This window comes from Cetorhinus maximus, chromosome 11 (genome assembly GCF_964194155.1).
Source record: "Cetorhinus maximus chromosome 11, sCetMax3.hap1.1, whole genome shotgun sequence".
NCBI lineage: Eukaryota > Metazoa > Chordata > Chondrichthyes > Lamniformes > Cetorhinidae > Cetorhinus > Cetorhinus maximus.
In genome coordinates this window covers 62336208-62357423 of record NC_135889.1, presented here as the reverse complement: position 1 = coordinate 62357423, position 21216 = coordinate 62336208, and the positions used below count along the sequence as shown (strand labels likewise).

Genomic DNA, 21216 nt, shown 5'->3' with positions numbered 1-21216 from the left:
CCTGAGGCCAGCGTGAAACCAATTTCCATCCCGCTAATGGATGCAGATGGCCCAATCGGAATCACCTGCGCATTCCCAGCTGATCATCCACACCACCAGCGGGAAATCGCGCTGGTCCAGAATGCGCCTGCACCAATGTGGTGTTTGCATATCGGCACTTACCTGAAGAAGGGCTGGGGCTGCCTCTGGAGTTCGGGATAAAGGCATCCAGCGACCGTGGACCCTCGAACACACGGCTATGGGTGGAGGGAGCAGCTATCTGATGGAACTTCCAGCTTCAGTATCTTCAAGGAGGTCCATCTCCCAGCTTCAGAGTGTTCCTGGAGGTCCATCTTCTTTCTTCAAGCAAGCCATCTTTCTTCAGACAGGCCATCTTCTTTCTTCAACGGTGAGTCAGTGATGTCAAGACACCTTTTGAAAATGGCACCGGATATGATGGTGGGGCACGAGCCATCCAGGCTCCCCTGCCCACATGAAACATCACAAAAACCCTCCAATACATATTTAATGAGGCTGAGCTCGCACGGTATGGCTTGAATTCCTGGTGGCCTCCGAAGCAGGAAACACTCCCCATCCCAGCCCCTGTCCCTGCCCCCACCACAGGTCTTAGCCCCAGATGGGAGAATTCTGCCCATTTTCTGGGCAGTGATCTGGCCAATTGCATCGCATGCCCTAATTTTCATTCCATTAATTTGAATGGAATGATAATTAGGTGGATTCACTAAAGGGCCATATAGTCCATAGGTCAGATTACTGTCCATTTGATAAAGATGAAAATCCACTCTAGTGCTGGAAGACAAAGCTACCAAAACGTGGGATTTCCCCAAATGCAGCTAAACCGCACAATGGTATTCAATCCTGCTAAATGGCAGAAGGCTTAAAATCCACAGGACTAACTTCCTGCTACAAGTGCCCATTATGAACTTTTGCTGCTGACCCAGCAGAGTTTGCAGGGTCAGGGAAGGTTCGTCAATTTCAAATATTCCCAGCTGGAAAAAGAATGCATCTAAGTCTGCTGGAAAAAATGGAATAGAATGAAATAGACATTTGGCCCTGGCAAAAAGCCTCCAGGTCTTGCCAGTACACTCAGTCCACAAGGAGCCAAAGAGAGTTGCAGTTGACCAGCTTTATAAATGGACAAAAAAATTTAAATATCTTCAAAATCTTGAGAGGCCCAGAGTCAATCTCATGCCTGTACCCTCGGATATTTCTTCTCACCTGAGGTTATGGTCTTAGGCTGGGATGAAGGAACCTCCCAGCTATGAGGTTTCCATCCTCTGATACAGACAAGTTTAATTGGGGTGGACAGAGTTTCTGTCCCAAACTGGACCTCTGGAAACTGACAGCAGGGCCTTGGGCTTAGTGTTTTTGGTCCCAGACTATTTCCTGGGTCTTCTGTTATACTATTTCCCAACTTTACAGGAGGAGTGCACTAGATGATGCATGAAAATGTAGAGCCATATTTATTAATTCCATCATTTATCCCTCATCAGTTTTACATTGATATGGTAAAGACTAATCAATGGCAGTTTTCATAAAATAATAAACCATCACAGATTTAAAAGCACCAGTAAAAATTGAACTTGACTTATTCAATCATTGTAAATCAGTGTCCCGATGTTATTCACTGCATATAAACATAATTATTCTTGTAGAACAGTATATTCTTCAATTCATCATGAGCTGTACTAATGAATATGTGCTAGGAGTTATTATTGATCTATATTTGTAAAGTAGTTACCGACTTTGTATCCACCTTTAGATATTGCCATTGGAGCACCTTATGATGACAAAGGCAAGGTTTTCATCTACCACGGATCTAGTTCTGGAATAAATACAAAACCTTCTCAGGTAGAACTATCAACAAAGTTTCACATTTACAGATGTTTTGTAGTATGTATGTAACGTATTGTTACCAGTAGGAAAATCTGTTTGAAATCTGGTTTATGAAATTGTACAACAAAATCGTGACAAACGTGTATTTCTAATTTGTTGAATTTTTCTTCACTTGTGTGTTAACACTTTCATGTGCCATTTCTAGCAGTACAAAATACAAGGTGATGCAAAGCTTTTTACAACAACAAAGCCAATAGCTAAGTCCAGGCTGTTTGGCTGCAAAAACTTCATAATGAGTGAGGTCCTCCTGCCAATGTAACAGGTTATTGTTTGAGGCGTTAATTTTGAATTGACCAGAGAATTACATACCATTGCAAGAGTCTTTGCATTGTCAAAATTAACTATCCTTCTGATTATGCAAGAATAGCTGTTTAATCTAGTGTAACTCTGAGAGATGTAACTGTTGGCCAATCTCTTTCAGTAAAGCTACAGAGGTGTTCCTATGCCATCTTGATGTAGAACAATGGTTCAGGTATCAGCCTGGGATCATAGATTTGGTTGACAACTATACCTGAGAGCTTTAAGACAGGGAGCAGGCTCATTTATTGACTCTAGCCATATTTGATACATCGCTCGGTGGTCAGAAGTCTCCTATTAGAGAATTATATTGGGTGTTATGAGTCAGCCAACAGAGAATAGTCAGCAGCCTAAGGGTTGCCTGGGTTCTAAAGTTTCAGGCCAATCAGCAGAAATAGTTGCACTACATTTCAAATGGTAGCTTATTCTACATGGTAAGAAGTGATCCAGTATTTTTAAGTCAGTGGAGGTAATTTTGACTGTATAATATAGTAAATTGGCAGCCTATTTTCTATCTCCCAATTTTTGTTATCTCCATTGCTTTTACTATAAAACAAGGTCATAATTACTTCCAATATTTAGAGAGAACTAGAATGGTGGTTTTATTATTTTTGTTTCGAGTCATGTTTGTATTTTTTTTACTCTTCGTCTGTCTTATGTAAATAAAACAATTATTGGCTCAAAATCTGAGGGCAGAATTTTCATGGCCAGAAAATAGGGAGCCATGTCAGGATAGCTTTGCAGCGGTGGGTTGGGAGACAGTTCAGCTGCCCACTGAACAGAGGTGGTTAACTAATTTGCATGCATGAAGCTCCAAATAGGGGCAATTTTACCAGCTCACCAGCAGTGGAATGGGCCCTGCTGCATGTGGAGGCCTCCAGATTAATGGAGGCAGCCTCCCTGCTGCATATCCAGGACCATTGGTGTCAAAGGCTCCATCTCCAAAGAAAGGGCCATGGGCAGGGTTTTCCCCTCCGACCTGAGGGCCTGCCTACTTGGCCTCTCTGGAATTTTATTTAAATGTACCTCTCCTTGGTGAGGCATCCTCATGATGTAGACTCGCATCAGCAGTGTCCAATTCTTCTGGTGGGGCTGCTGATATTTCAGAGCTGGGCCAGCAACATCAGAAGTCTGCTTGCTGTCTTTAATTGGATTACAAACTTGGAGGCAGCTGATTAGGAGGTCCCCTCTGGGAATATCCCTGTGCCTGTTTCACTGCCAACAAGTGTGGGCTCAGGATCTGTATTTGGTCCTGGCATCAGGGCCCTAAAGTCTGTGGTCAGAATCTATGTTGTCCACTTTCCTAGGGGTGGTGGGGAGAGTGATATGTGGTGCATGCGATACATTCCAGGAGCCATTATGCAGAGGGCAGATTTTATGATGACCCCTGGATCTCTGTGGGAATTGAAAGTGGGCAGCAAAAGCTACACTCTAGATCATAGGGGACACAAAGTTTGCTTGCAGGAGTGACTGGTGATGTTGAGCGCAAAAAGAAAGTAGTGTAATTGTCCAAAAATGTGACAAATATATCCTAGAGGAAAAAGATTAGGCTCCTCATCTGTTTTTTGGGGCTTTACGCCCATAGAGCTCCAAAATTGCATTTGCGTGCCAGACATCATGTTGGCGCAGGCTTTAGTTTTTGCCGTGAGCAAGCACTGGAAGTACACAGCGAAGGCAGATCATCATGTCAATTAACAAGCAATGTGGATTTGATGCCAGCTCCAGCCATTGTCTTTCTTAACCTTGCACGTTTGAACATGCATGCTACTTTTTAAAAGCATGATCAACCATTTACAGGTTAGTTCCCAATTCGAAGAGAGCTAATTACATTTCATTCTCTCTTTCCTAAGAAAAGCAGGTGAAGTAAGCTCATGGCTTTGAAAGAATTGCAGGCTTCCCTGTGGTGCAGGGTGCCATTGACTGCGCTCGCATCGATTTGTAGGTGCCACATGCCAATTCTATCTTACACCAAAACCAAAAGTGATTTTCATCCCTGAACATCCAGTTGACATGTGACCATAGATAACGAATAATGCAGGTCAATGGCAGCAGTCATGATGCCTTCATGCTGCGGCAGTCTGCATTTGAGCCTCCATGACGAAACACATGGTGGCTATTAGGGGATCCGCTGACAACATGGCTGATTACTCCAGTATTCAACCCATGCACACATGAGCAACACGCATGGTGGTAACAATATGACAATAGTTTGAGCTACAGTTTGAGCTTCCACAGCAGCACATTGACGTTGGGTGGCTGGGTGCTTGTGTCACAATGGAAACTGCAGCATCTGATGCTGCATCATGGTTAGGTCCACCAGTGTACGAAACAAGTTGGACACGCTTCCATGCTGGAGGGGATGGGCATCAGGCTGTGCATAAAGCTCTGTGTCAAGTTGTTATTGGACTCCATGTTCCTCAACATTGACCACATGCTTTCTAGAGAAGGCTTCCTAATGCACCAAGCAATTTGTTAATTGTATATCCAACGGCATTCACCTATGTTTGACCTCACCCTGCAGTGAGCTGGCACTTGTGCTATCCTTGCTACCTGCCTTGGCTAGAGCCCGCTCATGCCCACTGGCTCACCATGTGCAGATTGTGCCTCGAATTGTCCTCCAAGATACACGCAGTATCTGAGCTGGTGGATGCAAGTGCGAAAGCAGGTGATGGTTCTGTGCCTTCTTCATCACTCACTCCTTCATGATTCTCAAATGCCTGGTCAAGTTGGACCTTTTGGGTACCTGAAAGGGTAGATTTGTGGTGCAGTGAGAGGGCAAGTAAGTGGTACATACTTATACCATCTGGTGCAGGCAGTTATGAGAGAATGTAGGATAAGGGGAAGTACAATTTGAGAAGTAGGATTGGGTATGAGGATACCCTCAACCTCTTTTTCCAGCCCATCACAGCCCAAGATCTCAGTAATGATTGTTGCAGCAGTGGTCAACATCATCTCCCCCATGGGGTCAGGATGTGCAGCCTTGCCTACCCCCTATGTGGTTAGGATCTGCTGACTCCAATTGAGCCGCACCTTGTTCTGCAAAAGAGAATATAGTGTTAGAGTGTGTGATTCAATCTGTTCAACTGATGTGGCTGTTGTAGTTGAATAGCTGGCAGTGTTTGCCAGTTGTAAGGTTTGTTTGTGTGAGGTTTGCAGCAGTGCTAAGTCTGTGAGGGTGAGATGAAGCATATGAATGTTACAGATGAATCCTGATTGGTAGAGATTGTTGGTACATGAGTGGTGGGGGTGTGGCAAAGTGAGCAATGGTGGAGGTTATTTTTTTAATTAGTTCAGGGTATGTGAGCATCGCTGGCAAGGTCAGCATTTGTTGCCCATCCCTAATTGCCCTTGAGAAGGTGGTGGTGAGCCGCCTCCTTGAACTGCTATAGTCCATGTGGTGTAGGTGCACCCACAGTGCTGAAAAGGAGGGAGTTCCAGAATTTTGACCTAGTGACAGTGTAGTAAGTAATTTTTGTTCCAAGACATGGTCATGTGACTTGAGGAACTTGCAGGTAGTAATGCAGATGGTAAGCTATATTAATTCACTGACCTTGACCATTCATGTGAGACCATTGAACCTCTTGCGTCACCACATTCAGGTGCTCGGGGCTTAACTCCCACATTGACTTCCATGGCTATCTGCTCCCACTGCCTCTTTAGCATATACTTTGAGGGCCTCCATCCTGCCTTGGGGATGCAAGACATCCCTCCTCTTTCCTACTTCCTCCACCAAGACCTTTAGCTCAGTGTCCAAAAACCTTGGAGCTCGCTCTCTCCCCTTTAATGCCACTCCTTACTCTTTCCCATGTCAGATTCCCTTCATCCATGACTCCCAGCACCTGTTGCAGCCCCAGTGCACCTCCTATTTAAGCAAGGCAGCTTTAAATAGTGCAAGTAAGTTTTTAAATGATCTTAGCCATTCACGATATTGGCCCCCCTTCTGATCTATCCAGCCAATGAACAGTACAGTTAGAACTGGCTGGACACATAAGCAGGCAGCATGAAGCTGCTGTGCTGCTTTCAATGCAATCAACAGACGTGGGTTAATTGTGCATTACATTCCCCGCGTCTGTTTTCGGGTCTATGCAATTTAGCCCCCTATGTATTACATCTGACTTGTATCCTCATAACACAGATTGAAAAGTTTGTTTTTCTATCAGAAATCCTAAATTTTCACATCCTTTAGTTTGCTGGTAATTTTGATTTTGAGCTTAAGGACTATTTTGAAATGGCACATGAGAAACACTAGTTGCTTTTGTGTTTCTAGATGGCTTGTGCAGAAAAAAAATTAAGATGTTTGAATGAAATCCTTTTTTGCAGGGTAAGGTTTACATGCTGCATTTGCTAACATTTGGATTTGGACTGTTCTATATAGAGTAATATTCAGCTTTAGGTGTCTAGCCCTCAGTATTTTCTGAGACTTGCCAGTTATTGCTCTTCCAGATATATAGTTTTATCTGTTAGTTGATAATCTAAAAGTAAAATGTAATCAATCCAAATAAATCCTAATAGTTTTACTCTCTCCTTTCCTACTTCCCATCCCTGTCTCCTTTCCTTTTCTCCTTCCTTCCAGGTTCTCGATGGGAAGAAATTTGGGGCCTCTCTTTTTGGCTACTCTCTTGCCGGCAACATGGATCTAGATAAAAACAAGTATCCTGATCTGGCTGTTGGATCACTCAGTGATGTAGTCTTTATGTACAGGTAAGATGTTTCGCAAAAGTACCGCTCAATAGCATTGCTAAAATATCAGCCAACGGGTGGAAATTTGGGCAGGACCTGGAAATGCCAAGCCTCTGCCCAGAAGATCCTCTACAGGCAATTCCAGTTGGACCTGCAGCATGTAGAACTGCTGTCCACCGCAAAACCACTCATGACATTAAGGACTTTCATTCTATTCGTGTTGAGCTGGTTTGCAATGCCAATTGCCCTATCCTGCACATGAATGCCAGATGAGCAGAAAACTGACATGATTCCTTATTTATACAACAATCCACTGTACAGGCCCTCATAACAGCTATGTTGATCGATGACCAGTGATAGCCTATGGTATCTCCAGCTCTCTGGGAACAAATATGCCCCTTTAAATGGTTGCAGTGTTTTACGTGCTATATGACTGAATTTTGTCCATGCCTGTTGGTTGCCAATAAACCTATCAAGACATCTATTACTGTTCCAACCCTGCCCTAATCTTCCCTTTATACATAATGAGGGTTGAGAATTGTACTGAGTTAGCAACGAAATCATGCAGGTGGGAGTTACTCATACTCGACTGCAAACCTGCCAATGGGTGGGTAATTCAACCCTTGGGATCCGCCTCATAGCTCTTGTCTGAGTTGTAACCAGACCTTGAATGTCTCCCTTCTGCCTCAGTGACCAGGACACAGTATTCAAGGTACAGTCTGCCGCAGTATTATAAAGTCTCATCGTGACCTCTTCTGACTTTCACATTCTACAATTTTGGCAATGCATTTCAATATTCTGTTAATTGTGTTGATTGCAGTTCTACATGTAGTTGGATATCTTGAGCACTGGGGGTTATGAACACTACCCACTCTCTTTTGGTTCATCCTTAGCCAATTCAGCAGCAGTCACGGACTACTTATTTCACTTATTTTCCCTTCCTATGTGCAGCGCTTTTATTCTGTGACTTTTGGGTGCCTCTTCCACTTTGAATGCTGCTCCTGATTTTGTACTGTCTGCAAATTTGACTATTTTTACATAGAGGTTCTGAACCCAGGTCATTTATGTAGATTAGAAACATTTTTAATCATTCAAGGGGATGTGGAATTGCTGGCAAGGCCAACATTTAATGGCCATTCCTGATTGTCTTTGAGAAGCTGTTGGCGAGTACACCAACAGTGCTGATGAGCAGGGAGTTTGACCCACTGACAGTGAAGGAACAGCCAACATCTTTAAAAGTAGTTATTTTCTATCCTTCAGTTAATTTCTTATCCATTTGCAATGTTTACCTTGAATTCCCACTACTTTTATTTTAATTAATAGTCTTTCATGTGGAAACTTATTCATCAGCTTATTGGAAATTGAGATTGGACTTTTCACAGTTGATGTGGAATGTTACTACTTCAAAGCCATTCAGGATGCTTCTGGCAGGGTTTTCCTCTTTTGAATCCATGTTGATTGCTGTTTACTGAATTATTATTGTACAAATAATCCTTGCATTCCATTCATCCCATTATTTTACATAGAAGTGAAGTGAGCATAATGGGTAAGAATCTGTTTTGTCACACCTTTTCTGAATAATAGGACCATATTAGCCTGTTTCCAATCTACTCATACCTCTGAGTATGCCTCAGACTCAGTGACTCTTGACTCAATCAAAATGATCATCAGTGCTTCATCAATCTCTTCCCTAGTTGCTGTCAGCACTCTGGGATGAATACCATGTATCACTGGTTATTTATTTTAGAGCCTTTTCAACCATATGGCATTTCTGTCTTTCTTATACAGAAGCTTTGATTTTTGCCAGGCATTTTATTTGTTCTTAACCTCTTTCCTAGGGCACGACCTGTTATCAAAATCACAAAGAAGGTCACTACTTCACCCAAGAATATTGATATCAAGAATTACAATTGTCCTGATCACCAAGGATTTTGGTAAGCAATTAAAAACAAAAAGTCTCTACCCGTCTATAGTTATTTAAGGTTGCCTGTTGTGTTTCTCACCAATATAGTAAAGCGGTCTGCTTCAGAATCAAATTGAGAAGCAGATAGGTACAGATGAAGGAATTGGGGATTAGTTGTTGGGGCAGGGATCTATCCAGAGCTGCAGACAGCTGGCTTACAGAGTCATTCAGGCTGCAACTGTTGTCTGGTAGATGCACTGAGTATGAAATCTTGGTTTAACATCAAATATAGCCCTAGTTGCTTCTTTCTCTGCCTTCTCCAACATGGTGGTTGGCTAATTTCTGACCTGGAATGTGCAGATGGATGCTACCTATCATATTGGAAGAATTGGTGTCCAGTTTACACCTGAAAAATGGACGTAGCGTCAACCAAATTTTAGGCTAGAGTGTTCCAGAATCACAGCTGAAGCAGCTTGACACTAGGCAGTAATTACATACCTTGAAGTTTGAACTGAAACAAAGGAGCATCAAAAGGCTGTTTCCATGATTAAGTACAACTGCCGATTTCAAAGGTATACAGACTACCTGACAAAATTCAACCATGTAAAACCATAATCTTTAAGATATAGCTAGCCAGACTCTGAGAGCCTTACTTACAGTGCCTTTTGATAGGATAGTTGCAGAGGTCGTGAACGGAAGTGCATGGCCTGGTGGCCAATACTTCCTGTTTCTAATATATTTCAGTAAATCTTACATTAAAGGATTAGAGGTGATTCATCTGTTTCTGAAGTTTCGTAGACAGGCAATTTAGGTATTTATTTCACATACTGGCAGGCTACATTCCTAAAATTAAAGTGGCCACAAAGTAGTCAACTCCTAATGTTTTCTAAGGAAATATTTAAAAATATATTTGAAAGAAGACAGATCTTCAATCCATCATAACATATTCCGTCTCCATTTTAAAAAAAAATTAAGCATATTTATATGGTAACTGAAGAGAGATTGGCTCTTAACTTGAGCAACCCTCTTCCCTAAACTCAAGTATATGTCTTGAGTTTCTGTTCTAGGCCCTTCATGAATCGATTGTCGACTTCACCTGTCAAACCGAGGAATACCCACAGCAAAAACTCACTCCCTGGCACTTGAACAATTGTGAATTGTGAACGTTATATGAGGAACAAAATTGAAAGTTTGGCTGGAAACTCAAAGAGTAATAGTAGGGAGAGTTACTGACAACAGTTGTTGCATGGTAAGGGCAAGATTGGCCTAACAAACTGGGTTTCAGAGAAACCGCAACAGACACAAGCTTGGCAAATCTGAATCTCAAGATGAAGCCACTCTTCAAAGCACAATTCAGGTTAGGGAGAGCAGAGAGATTGTGTGGATTGAAGAAAACAACTAAACTTGGAGAAGATTGCTAAAAATAATGAATATATTAGAAAACCTAAAATGGCTGTTCAAAATGTTCTTATGAGGACCTGAATGTTCCCTGATGTTGTATGGTTAACATGGAGTGATCAGGAAAGCTACATATTCAAAGCTAACTGCGATATAACTATGTTGCAGAATTTACGAACAAAAGCTTCTATAAAGAGATTCATATTTGACACATGGGTTGAAATCAAGTATAATTATATCAGTAACAGCACCAAACCAACAGAATATTATTCATTTTAACAGTCTAAAAGAAACCCTTCTTTCTTCCCATCTGTTCCCCATTTTGCCAAATAGAAAGTTACATCCAAACTGTGACTCCAGAGTCTCTTTTTTTTCTAATTCATTGTGTTTAACTACTCATTCCTGTAGCAACTGACAGATGGGTTGTTCCAAGGTTTCTTGGTTTGTTTCTTATATTTGTTTTTTCTTTTCAGTATGGTTGTCACTGCATGCTTTAAATACACAGCTCATCCTAATGATTTCAACGCCAGGATAAGTAAGTGAAAGTAAAATCGCCCCCACCATTTTTGTATTTTTCCTTTTAGCTATCAAGTTATTAATGATTAATTCCCTATTTAGCTGTAGGCTATCTACTTGAAGCTGACACTGAAAGAAATAAAATGGGTCTGCAATCAAGAGTCAAATTTATTAGACATGGTGAAACTCCTGATTACAAACTCTCTGGCAGTATCGTATTAGACGCACAAAACGAGGAGAAGTGTATCACTGAAACAATGCAGCTTCGCGTAAGAACTTTTTAATATTAAACATTCAGTCAGTCTTTTTACCTTTGGTGATTGGGGCTATACCCATAATGAAATATAATCTTGATATCATCTTCATTTGTTTAAATGTATTGAAACATCGAGCACATTCAATTAAGCTTTTCAGACCATCAGTTAATGAAGGACTACAAATACTGGAGTGTGAGATGTACTGAACAAATTTCTGTGACCTGTTTTTCAGCAGTAGGGGATCTATTTGAATTGAATTTAGGCAATGTTAACTCAATAGCAAATGCATGTGCGTCTATACACCCAAATTATTCAATTCCGACAACTTGATTTCAAAGATGGCTGTTATAGGTATCAGCACTGGTGCATTAGTGGGAGCTCTTCTGAGGTTGAGGTTGATGGTATGGGGAAAGCAGAGGGAACAATAGTTTTTCCCTGGCCTATGCTGTACTTGATCTGTTTTTAATGCTGGAAGGCCTTCATTTACTGAGGCCCTGCTGGCATCATGGACCCTTCCTGATTGTGGGCATGGGTCATGCAATTGAAACTTGTAAACTTGATTCACAGCCTAATCTTCCCATGCATATTTTTGAGAGAAGCTGAGGGTCTGCTACACGCAGGCAATGGGTGGAATTTTACGGCAGCAGGATTTTACATTCCTGCCAAAGTCAATGGAGTTTAGAATGGCTCGCCACATTTTATGGTCCAGTCCCGCCATGATGGGGCAGTAAATTTCCACCTAAGAACTATAATATGGAATTTTTAAGGACGAGATTGAAAACTGAATTTCACACCTTTTGTGAGACTCCATCCCTGCATGTAATTTCCTTTTATAGAACTGGCCCATAACCAGGAAACAAGTTTTGCAGTGCATTTTAAAGAAAACTTCTGTCTTCCTTTTTAAAAAAAAACTTATTGGATGTGGGTGGCAACATCCTTTTCTTTTTGTTGCACGTGACCTATTCATTTAAGTGCATGGGCCCTTTTAAACTTTTTTGTGTGACTAGGCCAGATTTCCCATGGAGCGGCAATCACCATCAGATTGCAACTGTGCTTCTCCAGACCTTAGTTTAGAGCTACACGTTTCTCGATCGGACTTCCAACCCAGGCTGTTGAGAAAGGTGCAGCATAGCAGCTCCAGCAGTCCCTTCTGTGCAGGGGAGCAGCGTCATGGCAAGTGAAGCCAACCCCCTTTTTACAGCATTAGCTGCTGTAAACTGGTAAGTTTAAAGGGCCCAGCCACTTTGACAGGAGAGAAGGTAAGTGGATGAGGGGTTAGGTTGGTTGATTGGGGGTGTGGGATGGGGCTGCGCGATCAGGCGGGGCTGGTCATTCGGGGTTTGAGGGTTTCATGGGTAGTCGGAGGCTTGGGGGTGGAGGGGATCGGATGGTAAGAGGGTGGTGATGGGGGTTGGGTGGTCAGCGTGCTCAGGGTGGGGGGGGGGTGTCAGATGGTCAGGGATGACTGGGTGGTCAGTGGGGTGGAGGGGGGTGGGCCTGTGCTGAGGTTTGGTGGTCGGGATGGGTGGGATGAGGTCAGCTGCTGGGAGGGGGTATTCGATGGGTGGGAGCGTCATGTGGTCAGTCAGAGGCTGGTGGGTAGGGGGTAGTTGGGAAGTGAGCACTGTCTCGGGGGGGTGAACATCTATGCGGGTTCTGGAGTGCTTTGACATAGATTTACTCAGAGCTTTTCATAGCAGGTATAAAACCAGCGAAACTAAGTAAATCAATGTAAAAACCAGGGTATGTATAGGGCAAACAGCCCAAGTTTGCATGGTTCTGGTATATCACGGAGCAATCTGGACAGGGTAAGATTGGCAATTGGAAGTTTAAACTTCCCGCATAAGTACCGGGAATGTGCTTATGTCGGATCGTCTGATAGGACCCGCATGTATCTTTCAGGGTACCTCCGGTTTCCAACTAGCTGGAGACCAGAAGATCTGGGCCATAGTAAATTAAATGTGCTGACTTAAGCTCAGCTGCGCAGGGAACTTCTGGGTTGCTGTGCAGTTTAGAGACAACATTGGTGATTGATACTTATTGTCCTGAATACACTGTGTTGAACCTTCACTTTAAGCCACAAGTTCTTGTGGTGATGGTGCTGTCACAATGGTGTTGGGTAAGGGAATTTCAAGATATTGACCCAGCAATGCTGAAGAAACAGTAATGCATGTACAATTCAGAGTGGTGCCTGACTTGGAGATGATGTTCCCACAATATTCTGCTGTAGTTCTTTATCAGAGGTAGAGGTTGTGTAGGGGCAAGTGCTGCCATATTAACCATGCTCAGTTGCTGCAATGCAGCCTGTATAAATTACATATATTTATAGCGATGATGGTGGTTTATTACTGCCTTCAATGTTGCAGGGGCTATTTAAGTAGCATTCATCTGTGCTGGATAGTGCAAGGTTTAAGTGTTTTGGCTTCACTATCTGGGTGAATGGTAAATATTGCAGATGGAGAAGTTTTGAAGGATCAGGAGATGAGCTACTTATCAGAGTACATGAGCACTGCCCTGCTTTTCCTAGCCACAGTAATGATATGGCTGACTCAATGCTGCACAACTGCGCCCCACCCCAACAGGATGATGGTGATGGCACTTTTGAAGTTCATAGGGAGATAGCTGGGCTTTCTCTTGTATGGATGGTCAACACCTGGTGCTGATGTGCGAATGTTACCTGCCAGTTAGCCCGAACTTGAATATTGATCATGTCATGCTGTAGTTGCCACAGGCAGCTTCATAATCTGAGGAGCTGTGAATAGAGTTGAACACTGGAATTATCAGCAAACAAGCCTATATCTGACCATTTGATGGGGGGTGCAGGGGGGTGAGGAGCACGAATGAAGCAGCTGAAGACGGTTGGGCTGAGGATGCTCCCTGGAGGACCTTCTGCAGTGATACCCTGTGAATGTGATGACTGACCTTCAACAACCACAACCATCTTCCTTTATATCAATTATGACTGCAGCCACTGGAGAGTTTTTGCTTTGTGCTCACCCCCTATACATTGACTTTAGTTTTGCTAGGATTCTTTGATGCCGTGCTCAGTCAAAAGTTGACTTAATGTTGAAGGCAGATATTTTCACCCTTCCATTGACATTCATTTTTTGTTTGCATGTCTGGTTCAAAGTTGTGGTAAGGTTAGAAGTTGAATAGTTCCAGCATCAGTAAGTAGATGTTGCATGGTGGCACTATAGATGATTCCTTCGATCACATTTCACTGATGATCAAGTGGAAGTTGAAATGGTGGGAATTTGCTAAGTTAGAAATCTGGGCAATTTTCACATTGTTGCAGTGTCCTGGTTGTACTGGAATAGTTCATCTAGGGAATTCCTAGTACACGTGTGCCGATCTTTAACATTTTAGCTGGGAAAGTGTTAGATCCCACAACCCAGTGTGCTCAGTTGCTTTTTACTATCACTGGGAGTGAACTAAATTAGCTGACGCTGGCATCTGTGATGGTCGGGACCACCAGATGAGGCACAGTAGGATCGTCCACTCAATAATTTTGAAAATCACTGATGGCACTACTGAGTCACTCTTGGTGGTGGACATTTCTCTTGGGAATTACTCCTACAATATGTTGTAGCTAACAAAGTTGGGAGGGTGGGAATCCTCTTTGGCTGTTCCATAGCACTGCATAAATTGCACAAAAAGGATCATTTCAGAAATGGACAACTTGGCTCGGTCAACATGTATTCAGCATGGACACACCAGTGCAATATCCAAAGGCCTGTATTTATGTAAAGTATGTATGTCTTTGTAAGAGACCTATCTTGGTTTCACTGAGGCAGCTGTAACTGATGCAGCTGATTCAAAGGCAAATTCAAGGACAGGCATGGTTCCTGCTAGAGGTTTGAGGGTCACTGTGCCATTAAGTAATTAAACAATAAGATCCTTCCAGAATTGCAGGGGTATCTGTCAGATAAGCCAGTCTACTGATCATTCCTATATAACACCAGTAACTGATGCCATGCTGTCCAGCAGAAAACGCCTTTAGCACTTCCCAGTGGAACGGAGAAAATAACTGGCAGCAGGACAGAACTTTTATTGCCCAAGAAGTTTCCTGAGTGGGACATTATAATTGGAAGCCATGTTGCCACCAGAGCTTCAGAAATTAACGAAAGCATGAATCAGCTAGAAGGGATATCACTCTAGAAACATTACTTTCGTACCCTGCAGAAATATGATTCTGTTTGCTGATGACCATTGCCCAGGCAGCAAACGTTCATGATATAACTGACCACCATGCCTGCAATTTTTAATGGCCTGTAGAGAATAAACAGATAGGTGATGACTTCAATCCAAAATCCCCACACACCAACAGCAGTACATTAAGGCCTTTGCTACTATCTGGAACACACAATTGGAAGCTGTAGCAAAAATTATGTTACTTGGGACATTCAGGTGGGGTATTACTCCATAGTTCAGCCAAAAATGTCCACTGCTGATCACTGCACGATTTTGTCAGGCAAAGTGGAGTGAATGTGCAATAAAGTTGGAGGAGGGCAATGAAAATGATGACTTAGCAAAGAGGTGAAGTGCATTTTGACTACTTAACAGTATTTCATATATCTGTTGTTGACCAGCTTTTGGTTTTCTGCATGAATTTCTATTTATGTACAATTCAAAGAGCTTACAACATGTACCCTCCACTCAAACTGCACTTCCATTTTTCAGGTTCCTCCATAACCCTGTCCATACAAGGAGAAATAAAAGAACCATATTTATTTAGAGCTGGCATCGGTGAACATGTGCTTCAAGTCCTAAGCTTCTGCTGGGTGACAGCATTAGATATGTTTGTTCCAGCCCTAAGAGCAGGAGTTCCCAAACTGTGGGTTGCGACCCTAATGGGATCACAAAGGTCACATTTGGGGTTGCGAGCTGCCCCTCCTCGGGGGTAGTAGTGGCGACTGTGGAGAGCAGACGACCCAATTCGGATGCTCTGGTGGGACAGCCGTAGACCCACTGGATCAATTACACTAAACAGCACGGGGTGGACAGTGAGCCGAAAGTGCTCTTTAACTTCAGAAAACACTTGTGGCACGAGTTTGAGTGGGCCTGGGATGTTTCTGCATCAACCTGGCACAGACAAAGGCTAGCAAGTGTAACGCAATGATTGAGTGGGGGAAAAACTGGGAGGTCATATGGCTGAGCCAGGAAAGTGAGTGGTGGCTTGTAACTATACAATTGGCTGGATTTTATGGGATGCTGTATTCCCCAACCAAAATATCAGTCAGGAGTCAGCCCATCAGAAAGCCGGCTACCCCATAGCTATTTTACGGTCGGCGAGGCATTAATTGGTTCAGGGTGAGACTTCCACTCCTGTCGGGAAAGGAAGACCTGCTTTAGAGGCTGCTCTGTAGTCCCAGCAGCACCAGGTTTGAGCAGTGGTCACTGCTGAGACTACAGCCAGACCACAAATAAGAGGAGATTATGGAAGCTGAACTTCAGGTTTCGACAATGGAGCCTGGCTGGCAGACCCCAGTGAGTTGGGGGATTGGAAGCTGGGTTTGAGAGCTGGGGAAGGGTTAAGTGCGGGGTGGGGGGGCGGTGCAGATATGACATAGGGGTTGGGAGGGGCTCCATTGTGCACAGGGGACCCCAAAGGCAGCCCCCCGCCTCTTGCTCGATACCAGCTCTCCCAGTAAAAGTTGCCGGGCTTCCCACCAGGCTTGGGCCTTTCCCTGCCGCTAGTAAAATAGTGGTGGGAGTGAGATGAGGCACTTAACTGCCCAAAGGAGGGCAGAATACCGAGTGCCTCCATTGCTTCTCATAAAATGGGAGACAATTCGAGGGTAGAGGGGCAATCGGCGGGCAGGCCATGTGCTGCAAGTCCCTCCTGCCTTCAAACATGCCAGTAGGGGAGCTTAAAATCCAGCCCTGTGTTTCTGCCTCTGTCTGCCTGTTGTACAGGCTTCTTACCTCAGGATAATGTCTCTGCTTTGCAGGCACCAGCAACTAGACCAAAAGGGGGAAAAGTAAGGTAGGGTACTAGTGAGTGAATGAGGCGATAGGGTTGGGAAGTTGGGGGATAGGGTTGGGAAGAAGGGCTGCTGTGTGTGTGCCTGTGGTGGGGGGTGAGGGGCTGATTACAAATTGTGGGACTGGGGGGTAGTGGGGCTTCACTGAATCTTCTGTCACCAGGAAATGTGGAGAACTTGGCTGAAACCTACATGAGTTCATAAAATAATATTTGGCAATGTATTTTAAAAACACAGATTTTCATATTTATATGATGCATTACTGTATGTCAGTCTATAATATGCAAACTTTAATAATTATATACTGAACGTTACTATGCCGCTTTATTGCTGTTCGTTTTTGCTGGCGTCTGGGGTCATGTCAACTTTGAGATGTTAAAATGGGGTAACATTGCAAGATAGTTTGGGAAACACTGACTAAGAGTGTATTGAAATACTTCTGAGTGGGCGGAGTAACAGGGTGCTGTTCAGTGTGTGGCCTATTTGGATGTTTGTGACCAAGAACCCCTCAATCAGCAATGATGTAACGTCCCTGCAATATCTTTAATGTCTCTGACAACACAGTGTCTGTCAGTGTTTCCTTATTCTTCGGTGGTTGCTCAATCCTGAGGACCCTGGCTGGATTGTAGACTTTGAGAGAATTCTGCCTTATTAGACCTTTCAGTGCTGGGTAGCCCAGCCCAATGACTGACATTCAATCAGTTATTCCCCTTTGCCACCTCCACTTGTTTCCCTTCATTGTGTAACAGTCATCATCCTCTGGGGAATTAGTATTTGTGTTGTTGAGGTGGAAATCTCTAGAGTTTACGTTTTAGCCATGGGACAGGATCTTCCAGTCAGTGAGTGGAGGTGGGGCCCTCTCACTGACGCGGGATGACGTCGGTTGGAACTCCTGACATCAGCCCGCGTCATTTCCATTTTCAGGTCGGTGGGGGTGCAGCCAAGTCAGCTGCGCGCCCGCTGACCTGTCAACTGCCTATTGAGGTCATTGAGAAACTAATCAAGGTAATTAGTTGGCGGGCAGGCCGGGAGCCCTGGCAGGCTTTGGAAAAAGCATGAAACCTCATCCACAGGTGGGATGAGGCTCATGAGGGTATTTAAATTTTAATCAAATCTTTCAATAAAAGTTATGGACATGTGACACTGTCATGTGAGTTGGGACATGAGGGGACATGTCAGGGAAATTTTTTTATCTTTTCTATTAAAAATTTTAATTCTGAGCCGATCTCCCTGAGGTAGCACTTAGCCTCAGGGAGACCTGTGCACTCTTTCACGTGCATGCGCGAAAGAGCGCACTCCCAGCTGAGGGAATTCCCCCACCCCGCCCGCACAGGGAGTGCATCCTGGTGGACGTCACGCTGGGCGGACCTTAATTGGCCTGCCCACATAAAATGGCGTCGCGAGACCGCTCCCACTCTTTTCCCCCCCCCTCTCCCCTCCCCCCCCAACGGGGGGAAAATTTTTGGTGTTACTTCATTCGAAATCCCTCTACAGTATAATCAGTCACATGGTGACATGTGATGGTCCTTATACCAGTCTTCAAAATATAATGTGTCAGTAGTCTGCAGGTTGATTGGCACACTGGTCTATACAATAAACCAACCAATTCTTTCCACATGCACAACAGCTGTCAGTCAGTCTGGGTCACTTTCCAGCACTAAACTGTGTTCTATATATTAATAGAAAGGTGGTGATAAGGATCAAAAATGCAAATTAATCTGTTTCATTTTGGATTTTCAGGAATTTATCCAAGATAAGCTGCGCCCTATTCCCATATCGGTTGGAGTAGAGCTCAAGCAGTCTAGACGCAAGAAAAGACAATATCCTAACTTAATCGACTTGCTTCCTGTCCTCGATGAGAGTGAGCCTCAGCATACAATGGTTAGGGTTTGATTTGTTGTTTGTTTTGCTTATATAGCATGTGGGTTTCTGGTTTCCCTCAATGTACTCATTCTGCGTTGTGAATTTGAACAGCAATCAAATTTAGTTTGCTTGTGTAACCAGCACTCTTAGAGAAAAAGGAGGAATCAAGAAGACTTGTCTTCCATGTGAATCTTCTCATATTCTAAACAAAAAAATATATGTTACAATGCCTTGACAATATATTCCTCAGTTGAATTTTATTCCCAATAATGTGTGTGCAAATAAAATAAACATAAATTAGTTAGGTGTGATAATCCCTATAAGTTGGACTGCAAATACCAGCTGTACAGGCAAAATACTTTGGCATTCTTCTGTGTTCATTTTGCTTTGGCTGCAAGCAATGTTCATATTTGAACACCATTACTGTCAGCTTCCCAATCAGCCATGCACTAGGCTGAGATCTCTGGGTGCTCACTAAATAGCTTCAGTAATCTCGTTTCATGTAAATGGTACAAGATTATACAGTCATGGACTCTCTTATTAATATTTTGATACAGGTCGAATTTTTGAAGGAAGGTTGCGGTGCTGATGGCATTTGCCAGAGTAATCTTGAATTAGAATATGAATTCTGTTCCAGGGATCAAAACCAGCAGGACAAATTTAAACCTTTACTTAAGTAAGTCTTTTTATTTGACCAGTTGCTTTTTATTCAACATTCAGCAGAGTAGCACAATAGTCAATAGGGTTCCAAAGAAGAGTCATATCGGACTTGAAACGTTAGCCCTGTTTCTCTTTGCACAGATGCTGCCAATAGACCTATATAGTTAGATATAGAATGCTGTATTGGGGTATATGATAATATTCTGGCAATAGTACTGAGGACTTGTGCTCCAGAACTACCTGCGTCCCTAGCCAAGCTGTTCCAGTACAGCTACAACACTGGCATCTACCTGGCAATGTGGAAAATTGCCCAGGTATGTCCTATACACAAAAAGCAGGACAAATCCAACCCAGCCAATTACCGCCCCATTAGCGTACTCTTGATCATCAGTAAAGCGATGGAAGGGATCATCAACAGTACTATCAAGCAGCACTTGCTTGGCAATTACCTGCTCACTGACGCTCTGTTTGGGTTCCACCAGGGTCACTCAACTCCTGACCTCATTACAGCCTTGGTTCAAACATGGACAATAGAGCTGAAGACCAGAGGTGAGGTGAGAGTGACTGCCCTTGGCATCAGGGCAGAATTTGACTGAGTGTTGCATGAATGGACTCTAGCAAAATGAGTCAATGGAGGAATCAAGAGGAAAACTCTCCACTGATTGGAGTCATACCTAGCACAAAGGGGGATGGTTGTGGTTGCTGGAGGTTAATCATCTCAGTTCCAGGACATCACTGCAGGAGTTCCTCAGGGTAGTGCCCTAGGCCCAGCCATCTTCAACTGCTTCATCAATGGCCTTCCTTCCATCATAAGGTCAGAAGTGGGGATGTTCGCTAATGATTGTTGAACTCACCAAGGCTCCTTAGACAGCAGTCCGTGTCCAAATGCAGCAAGACTTGGGCAATATCCAGCATGGGCTGACAAGTGGCAAGTAACATTCGCACCACACAAGTGTCAGGCAATGACCGTCTCCAACAAGGTGGAATACAACCATCTCCACTTGACATTCAATGGCATTACCATTGCTGAATCCCCCACTATCAACGTCCTGGGGGTTACCATTGAACAGAAACTGAACTGGACTAGCCATATAAATACTGTAGCTACAAGAACAGGTCAGAGACTAGGAATTCTGCGGAGAGTAACTCACCTCCTGACCCCCCAAAAACCTGTCCACCATCTACAAGGCACAAGTCAAGAGTGTGATGGAATACTCTCCACTTGCTTGGATGGGTGCAGCTCCCACAACACTGAAAAAGCTTGACACCATCTAGGACAAAGCAGCCTGCTTGATTGGCACCCCATCCACAAACATTCATGGCAGCAGTAGTGTGTACCATCTACAAGGTGCACTGCAGGAACTCACCAAGGTTCCCTAGCACCTTCCAAACCCACAACCGCTACTATCTAGAAGGATAAGGGCAACAGACACATGGGAACACCACCACCTGTAAGGTCCCCTCTAAGCCACTCACCATCCTGTTTTGAAATATATCGCCATTCCTTCATTGTAGTTGAGTCAAAATCCTGGAACTCCCTCCTTAACAGCACTGTGGGTATACCTACACCACATGGACTGATGTTCTTTCGGGAAGGAAATCCACCGTCCTTACTTTGTCTGGCTGACATGTGACTCCAGACCTTAGCTATAGTATACAGTCAGGAGAGGGTAGCCCTGGGAGTCCTTCATATTGACTCCTTGAAGTCTCATCATCAACTCAAACATGGACAAAGAAATCTCCTACTGATTCCACCTACAGC

At 43.7% G+C, this 21216-nt stretch overlaps 1 protein-coding gene across 2 annotated transcripts in view; it reads left to right on the top strand.

Moving 5' to 3' along the window:
• LOC144686637 (integrin alpha-6-like) overlaps positions 1-21216 on the top strand; it is a 122161-nt gene that overhangs the window by 77727 nt on the left and 23218 nt on the right. For both annotated transcript variants that reach the window (XM_078552101.1, XM_078552102.1), the window contains exons 8-14: positions 1763-1851; positions 6767-6894; positions 8712-8807; positions 10648-10709; positions 10793-10959; positions 18672-18812; positions 19352-19470. In XM_078552101.1, the coding sequence (XP_078408227.1) occupies positions 1763-1851; positions 6767-6894; positions 8712-8807; positions 10648-10709; positions 10793-10959; positions 18672-18812; positions 19352-19470 (802 nt within the window). The remainder of the gene's footprint in view (positions 1-1762; positions 1852-6766; positions 6895-8711; positions 8808-10647; positions 10710-10792; positions 10960-18671; positions 18813-19351; positions 19471-21216) is intronic.